Source organism: Electrona antarctica, assembly GCF_951216825.1.
Source record: "Electrona antarctica genome assembly, chromosome: 15".
In the NCBI taxonomy this organism is placed as follows: Eukaryota; Metazoa; Chordata; class Actinopteri; order Myctophiformes; family Myctophidae; genus Electrona; species Electrona antarctica.
Window position 1 is genome coordinate 16,437,792 of NC_136796.1, and position 8,844 is coordinate 16,446,635.

General features: G+C 41.8%; 1 protein-coding gene across 1 annotated transcript; it reads left to right on the forward strand.

Annotated features, from left to right (window-relative positions):
* Positions 1-1,838: 1,838 nt before the first annotated feature.
* LOC306939014 (uncharacterized protein) lies at positions 1,839-8,541 on the forward strand. The gene is made up of 4 exons (XM_079523452.1): positions 1,839-2,018; positions 3,194-3,327; positions 4,373-4,515; positions 5,637-8,541. The coding sequence occupies exons 1-4, from the start codon at positions 1,889-1,891 to the stop codon at positions 5,854-5,856; spliced, it is 627 nt and encodes a 208-aa protein (XP_079379578.1). The 5' UTR covers positions 1,839-1,888; the 3' UTR covers positions 5,857-8,541.
* The last annotated feature ends 303 nt before the right edge of the window (positions 8,542-8,844 follow it).

Consider the following 8,844-nt stretch of genomic DNA (forward strand, 5'->3'; position numbering starts at 1 on the left):
TGTTTCTCTTGCAACAGTGTACCTCAGCAGCGCTTGCATGCGGTGCAGGAGGACAGTTGCTGCCTCTGGCAGATGGAGGTCTGTAGGGCAGACTGGGTCGAGGAGCCACTCTGCCTGGTGAGGGCAGAATGGGAGGAGCCACTCTGCCTGGTGATGATAAAAGCACTGGAACGCCTCTGATGTTCACCTCTGAGTACTCGTGATGCTGGAGGGAGGCTGCTGGAGGAGAGAGAAACAGAGATACCTACTGGTCAGGTGAGGGAACTCTCTGGATTGCTGCATGGCAGGGGGTCGTCAATGTTTTTTGTCCTTAGATGAGAGAGAGGGAGATGGAGCAGGGATCCCCATATTCATTCAATTGTGTTTCAGATTAAACCTACCGATTTCATAGATAGCTTCTAATGCTGCGTTCACACTGGCAGATGCAAAAGATTCAAAGATTCATTCTCCGGATGACAGTAAAGTAATGTAAGGACTTTTAATACCTAATACCTAAAAAGAAAGACGAAAATAAATGAAGGGTATTACTGCATCAAAAGTAATCAACACACCATAGCCTATAAAAAAGCATGGCCAAATTGTCAACACCTTGCGTTGCTTGTAGATCGTAGCCCGTAGCACTTGCCCTAGCCTTGACGACCTTACAGGCGTATACAAATGCTCAATTTATGTAACCTAGATAGCATTTTATGTGGCCATATACTGTAGCACTCTAGTGTACATGCATTGTTTCATTATATATAGATATTCCACTGAGTCTTGATGACTATTGTTATGTATTTGATGTATTAACATGTTTTTGTTTCTTGCTTACTGTAATTCACTCTGGATTAATGCCTAAATTGTAAATGTAAATTATAGATTGTCTTTGTCACAATATTTAGAGTCAATCTAAATGTAATGCCTCAAATCCTACAATTCTAAGTGCTTGTCAAGGTGGGGGGTTCCCAGTTAAAATATTATTCGGGGGGGTTGCGCCCTGAAAAGGTTGAGAACCACTGCTCTACATCAAACCACTTTTATCAAATATAGCCCATCTCACAATGGCTCAGAGTGAGCTTGTAGATCTGCTATTTTTGGCTAAAGTATTCCTCAGAATAGTTATTACACACGCACACACACACGCACACCGCGCACACACACACACACACACACACACACACACACACACACACACACACACACACACACACACACACACACACACACACACACACACACACACACACACACACACACACACACACACACACACACAGTTTTTAAATGTATTTCTATTTAAAATTGCATGACATGACATCATGTTATGAAAAAGATTGAGAACGACGTGTTATTATGCATATCATGCATATCATTTCTGGACTAAGTTTGTCAACATCTGGTTCAGAGACCAAAAGGGGGCAAATGGACCCTTACAGGTCTGTAACCCAGTACATTTTGACCCATAGTGTTCCATTTGGTTCCATCTGTAGGCCTATATACACTATATCAGAGTTATGGGGGACCCATAAATCACAATGTTTGAGAATCACTCTATTATGGTAGCAGATTGTATTTATTTAGCTATGGACCAAATCGGGAGAAAATGCCTTTTTTATTATCCATTTAATTGGCTTTACTCTGTACTTATTAAACTGTCAATAGAATATAATATAATATAATAGAGTAGAAAGGATAGCTAATGCGCCTCCCGGCCTTGGGGTGTCACTGCTGCATCGGAAAACTGCATCTGCTTTTTGTTTTCTTTTTTTGTTTTTTTCCTCCAACCCCGTTGTTTACCTTTGACCCTGTCGCTGACGCTTCGTGTCGTGTCGCTATCGTCACATTAAAGTGTCGCCACTCGCCAACCCACTCAGCATACATAGAGAAGATCGGCGACACACACAACATGGAGGAGAAGCTGATCTCCACGGTGTGCGACTTCCCGGAGCTGTACAACATCAACCTCAAGTCATACAACGACCTCCGAGCCAAGAGCAACGCGTGGCGCAGCGTGGCCAAGGCGACGGGCATGCCCGGTAGGGCTACCACAGCGTTCACACGCAAGCGACGCCCTGGTGTCGCTTGCCGAAAACAGGGGGAAGAAAAAAATAGAAAGAAGCGATCGTCTTCAAAGCGACGCGTCGTCGCATCGCGGCCCGTTCCGTCCATTCGCCCCGCTCCATTTGAATCGCTATGCTTCTTCGTCCGTGACTCCGTACGACGTGCTCGCTCGTAGGGGGGAAACAAAATAGACGATCTTCAAGCTCACAACGCGTAGATCGGCTTCTTTCGGCGAGCGACATACAGTTGAGCCTTTATTATTATTATTATTTTTAAGAAAACCTATAGTTTGAGTGATTATATTAGCCTACCGGTACTTACTACTATCATCTTAAATTAAGTGATTGTTTTCACTGTGTGTAAAACTAATTATAGGTTATTACACGTTCACAGCAATGATGCATTGTGTGATTGTGATTTTCGGCGAGCGATACAACGTTAAAGACAAAGACAAGTGAACCCAGCTATGTATCTATTTTGTAGGCCTATTGTTGTTTTTTATGCTCCAGTGTGAATGATTGTTATTATTTTAAAGAGATTGCAGATCAGTTGTACAACTAGGCCTATATCCAGGTTCAGGTTCAGGTTCAGGTTTATTTGTCATATGCATAGATACAGAGTATAAATACAATATACTGTAGGCTACCTGAAATATCGCAAAGTGGGGAACGGGGACCACCCTGCAACTTTGCTTCCAGCGAAATCAGTTATTAGACAGACTATCATCAAAATCAGCTGTTTGAAAAAGCTGTTCTGAGCTTGCAGACCTGCTATTTAAAAATGGAAGAATTTAAAGACACAAATCTTTTATGGGGGTCCCTGGTCACAACACATTTTTAAATGGGGGTCGATGGCTAAATGCATTATAATAAATACAGAAAAAAGGTATAGGCTACAGGATATTGAAGTCTAATACTTATCCCTAGAGTGGCTGTGATATATTTAATGCAATTTAGATAGCATGCTATTTAGACAGAGGCTAGTTTCATTAATTGTTTATATTTTGATATCACAAAAAAACAACACAAGTCTCATAGCGCGATGAGCTTGTGTATATATGCTATTTTTGAATAGCCAAATGTAAGTAATAGTTACAGTGGTTAAAATCCTGGTCCTGGTCTTAATGGGGTCAATGTGTTTGTCTTTGCAGAAGACAAGTGCAAGAAAAAGTGGAAGAACTTGCGGGACACATACAGGAGAGAGGTCAAGCGCACCGGGGCCAACGGAGGCCCCAACAAATGGAAACACAGCTCCTTGCTGAGCTTCCTGGACCCTTTCATGAAGGCAAGCATTAATAGACCAATTATTTGTTTACAAACATTGAGGCTGGACACTCATGTAATCAATTCCCAACAGATCCCCAAATCTGTTGTATTGGGGAGCACTTGTTACAGTCCATTAAACCCTTCTCTTCAGTGTTGTCTGAGGACTATAGGTCGTCCTCAGACGATCCCTCCATTGTCGCTTCCAGTCATCCCGGTTATACATCTGGCCAATTCGTTGGTGCTTTGCACCGCTGCGTCTTTCTTGACTACCTCCACATATATTAATGTGGGACGTCCTCGTGACCGATGTCTGTGTGTTGTTTGGTTGCCACAGCACTAGTTTGCTGGCAGCCAGGATGCTGCTATTTTCTGGCTCACCCGTGGCATTCCATCATACAGATTCTTGTTGGTAACATGTGTACTCTTGCTGATGTTAAGTACTGCATGCAGCATTCTGGTGTAGCACCCATCTAGAGACTTCTGCAGGGTTGGCTTCAGGGTCCAGCATTCACCATATACTGTATACTTCATCGCATAACTGTATTGCGTGCAGAGCACAGCTGATATACAAGCTCACAGTTCAGTTCAGGTTCAGTTCAGGTTCAGGCAGGCCCTGAGAACCTTTCTAAATGAAGGAAGCACGCACGACTCCAACTTGTCTCAAACTCTCTGAACATTTTACCGGGTGCACAGTCAGGAATAAGTCACTTGAAGAAGGAGAATACCAGCACTCACGGATTAGTCCTTTAAGGCACTTTATTTATTGTTTCATTCTGGTAAGGTACGCTGCAAGCAGCACAACGAACACGTTTCGGCCAACGGCCTTCGTCAGCGTTGTGTATCATATACAACGCTGACGAAGGCGCTCCTTCTTCAAGGCCCTGAGAACCACCATCCTAGTCCTGGTATCGGATCGTTACTCGGTATCGACCGATACACAAGTTATGGGTATCAGAATCGGGTATCGGGAAGGGAAAACTGTTATCAGTACATCTCTATACTTGAGTATATACTTTATGCACCACTGGTGGTGAGATGTGTGTTTGCTGTTCCTCCCTGTGAAGGAGCTGGCCGCCGGGGGACCCATGGAGGACGGCTTCCCCCCCCACTGCTCCCCCGTCTCCCCGCAGTCAGGCTCCGACCAGGAGCAGACCCCACCACTCCTGCAGGCCGCTCCCAATGCCGCCCCCCGCAGGACACTCAGGAAGTACGTCCGATTTAAATGGGCAATCTACAACAAATGGCTGATCTACAAGATCACCACTACATGTTGCAGTGCAACGCGTTGTGGGCTTAATGATCTGCTATTTCTGCACATTGTTTATGTTTTTGAAAGTATAAAATTATTAAATATATTGGTAATACTACATTATCACTTTTTTATTATTGGTACCGGTCATTGTCAATCATTAGTGTTTTTGAGTGGTGCAAACCACTCCAACAACCAGCTTTGTTTGTATCCGTGTTTGTGTGTACCTGTACGTGGGGCCCAAAAGAATGAGCATGGTTACTATGGTCACTGACATTACGTCAGACCACAGCTGATCAGGCTATATAAGACCTTGCACCACTCAGTTCACACGGGTGTGATTTTTATGTTTAAGGGTGGTCTAAGTGTGTTTGAAATTTTATTTCTGTTTACTATATAGCTGGAGAAACAGGGAGACCCAGGGCCCATTTAGATTGCAGTCACATCCAGTCAAATCAGATTTATTTCTCAAATCTGATATTTTGATGGACCACCCCCCTTTCCCCTCTTTCCTTTTCTTTTCTTTCTTTTTTCTTTCATGTCCATTGACTGAACTACTCGATCAGATGTTGTCTTTCATGTTTACATTTCTTCACTTTATTATTATTATTGTTAGTATTATTATTTATGATTACTATTATTTTTTTTCCAAATGTGTTACCTTTAATGTTGCTGCTGTCTCTTTGGGGAGACAATGTGAATTTTGTACTGAGAACCTAATGGTGCTATGCTGTGTTTGTGTATAAAATGTATTGTTTACCCCGACAATGACAATAAAAAAAAATCTGATATTTTGGCCCGACCGTTCACACTGCATTTGCAAGTGACCAGATCGGATCTGTCACAGATCTGTGTTCAGACTGGCAGCCAAATGCAACCTGAATCAGATCTGTGCCACATCCAGATTGGAATCCGATTTGTTTAAATTGTTTAAAAAACAGTTAATTTAAGTTAGTGTGTACTATTTGTCATATTCAACCAGGAATATAATTACATTTGATATAAAAAACACAATTTAATCGTTATTTGTATGACAATTAATCGTCAACTACAATGTCCAAATGGCTCCACCCACCCAGGAAGGCGGAGCGAGGAGGAGGAGGCGGGTCCAACTCGGACGAGTGGTTTGAGGAGTACGCCATGTCGGTGTTGAACAAGCAGCCGGACGCTGAGGAATCCTTCCTGCTCAGCCTGGCGCCCATGCTGAAGGCGCTGCCCCCCGAAAAGAGAAGCCTGGCCAAGATAGAACTATTGACCGTGCTGCACAAGCTACAGTTCACCCCTGAACCCACCACTTGAGGGCTACAGTTCACCCTTGAACCCACTGCTTGAGGGCTACAGTTCACCCCTGAACACACTGCTTTACACCTCATCTACACTGCCAGCGATGCCAGCGAGCGAACGATGAAATCTCAATAGAAATACATGTTTTTCAATAAGACTGTCCAGATGTACTGCGAGTGACAACGTGCCGTGCAGCGTCGTCGTCCACCCCTCCTATATTCGCTCGCAGAGTCTCTATTTGAGCGAGGTTTCGTGGCCCCAAACACTGGTTGAGATCTACACGCTACTATTTATTGGTTATTTGATTGGTTCAGGCTCAGGCTATGTCTCAACGCAATGACATATCTGGACTTTCGCGTGATATTGCCGTCGGAATGCTCGCTCCTTGCCTGTATAGATGAGGTGTGAGGGCTACAGTTCACCCCTGAACCCAGCGCTTGAGGGCATTAGATCACCCCTGAACCCAGCGCTCGAGGAGCTGTTGAGGGCGTGGTCACACCGCACTTTGATTCTATACCTGTAAGGGGCGGATGCTGCCAATGCATTTCGATGAGAATGGATAGGGTTGGCCCAATTATTACGTAGTCGTCTAATCGCAATTATTTGAGATAAAAATAAGTAAAAGACGCTCCTTTCTAATTGAGAAGCATTGGCAGAATAAAAGTTGAGTGTGACTAAAGGAGTATTTTACCCCTAAAAAGAATCTGTGAATTCATGGGGAATTGTGAAGCTTTGAATACATGGGGATTTTCTATATTTTGTCGTATGCCTTTACGACGATGGTTTTCCACCTATTTTAATTTCAACGATCCCCTATAACTCTGAGAGAGTACAAATGGAACCAAATGAACCCTCACAGGTTCATTTGGTTCCATTTGTACACTTTCGGAGTTACAGCAGACCTGTAAAGGTTTAAGATGTTGCATCAGTTTGTTGTGAAGCCAGATATATCGGTTGGATTGTTTCATCTGGGCGATTATTTTACTGTATTTTTTTACGACATCGGTATCGTTAATTTGGCAGTCGGTGTGTCCTGATTTTCAGCCACTTTAAACCTGGCATTCCAGTTTTGGTCAACTGGATATATGTGAAAATCTCCACAAAAAAGAGGAAAAAGGAAAATGCAAATTGTTGTGACGCCAGCTATTTTGGAATTTTCTAGCTTTAATCAAATGCAAGTTAAAGGAGAATTTCACCCCTAAATCTATTTCACACCCAGTGAAGCTTTGAATTCACAGGGTTATTTTTGTTGCATTCTCTTATGGCAGTGGTTCTCAGGGAATCCCCATAACTCTGGAGAGTGTACCATTCCTTTACGGTGAATCAACAATAGAAAATACTTGATTTAATTGAAGTCAATTAAGCCAGGATTACACAAAAGCAAAACTATCAAAATCTGTTTAAAAGCTCCAGAGTGTAATCAAAGTGTCTGTCTGGTATCCAGTCGTATCCTTATTTATTTAACAAACGTTGCTTTTTCACAGATTTTTTTATTGTATAGAACTGAGCTCGTGTTCATGCAGGTTCTGGTGCGAAGTGAATAAAAAAAGTAACATTTGCATATCATTATTATTTTTTTTAGAAATTAGGATACGACTCCATAGAAGTCACTTGGATTATACTCTTGAGAGCTGTGTTTGGGTTTATAAATTGATTTGTAAATAGATTTGCTGTTATTGTTTTGCACAACAAAAGATCTCCATGTCAGGGCTTCACAGGATGATGTGGACCTCTGACCCCAGAGTTTGAGGTGTCACACACATTTCCTGCATCTGTAATTTACAGAGCCCGGCCGGTGCCACTTCTGGCTCCAATGACGATTTTATTTATTTGAGATTTTAATTTATTTTTTATTCTTCTCTGGGGCCTACTCTGTAAACTAAACCTAGACCAGTGGTTCTCAACCTTTTCAGGCCGTGACCCCCAAAATAATCATATTTGAACTGGGGAACCTCGACCCGACAAGTATTGTAGGAGTTGAGGCATTACATTTAGTTTCAGTTCCAAATATGGTGAAAATAGCCAAGCTGGTAGATAGGCTAGTTGCAAAATGTTTATATTATTTGACAATTCAGACCTTTTTCATTTAGTATTAAAACGTTCTTAAATATTCACTTTACTGTTATCTGGGAACCCCGCAAAATGTTGTCCCGGGTTTAGAACCACTGTCTGTCCTAGACCATCGATTATTAATGTTTTGTCCCGTAATTATTAAAAAATGGCACCATTTTGAATTAAATCTGAACAATAATTGATATCAAAGGTTAAAAATGAGAACACATCAGCTGCACAATTGCAGATACAGAAGAAAAATGTAACAATGGCTGATATAATTCATATCGGTCGGCTACAGCTGAATTACAAGTCAGATGTTTAGTGTTTAGCCACCTGGACAATACCAGTGAGCTGTGTTATATGGACAATGAACACAGGAATGGACTCCTACCAAAGCTCACTGCAAACAGAAAAGAAGACAGTTCTTTCCAATTTGTACATTTGATTTGTTTTCTGTCTTTATGTGGATTATGTTCTTGTGTATATTTTCAATTTGTACAAGGTGCAGACTGCAGAGTAACTTCCTTCCAGGTTCTTACAATGACAAAGGGAAGTGAAATAGCTAGTGTAATGGTTTAAAGTGTGTTTACATTTTTTTTTGGGGGAAAAATACTAAACCGGTATCTTTCCAAATAAAAACTTTGACTGCCATGTTTGAAACAATGCTCACTTCAACTCTTCAATTTTGAAGTACTTGTACTTTACTTGAGTTAAGTACCCCGATTGTACATGTATTAGTCCATGGAACTCCTTTTGATTTTATTTTGTCTCTGGGACCACAATCTACACTGTAAAATCCATAGCATTAATTTGACTCTTTTGGGGGAGCGTTGGACTAAACTAAGGTTAGAGGACATTGTGCACATTGTTGTGCTTGTACATCAGTTATTTTTGAATTTTCTATTTTTACAAGCCGTTAATGCAATGTTTGAGATGTTAAAGTATTTA

Excerpts from the sequence above, each read along its gene's own strand:
- LOC306939014 (XM_079523452.1), top strand. The coding sequence starts at position 1,889 with ATGGAGGAGAAGCTGATCTCCACGGTGTGCGACTTCCCGGAGCTGTAC. Across the intron at positions 3,328-4,372 it reads TCCTGGACCCTTTCATGAAG|GAGCTGGCCGCCGGGGGACC; the intron begins GCAAGCATTAAT and ends CTCCCTGTGAAG. Across the intron at positions 4,516-5,636 it reads CCCCGCAGGACACTCAGGAA|GAAGGCGGAGCGAGGAGGAG; the intron begins GTACGTCCGATT and ends CCACCCACCCAG.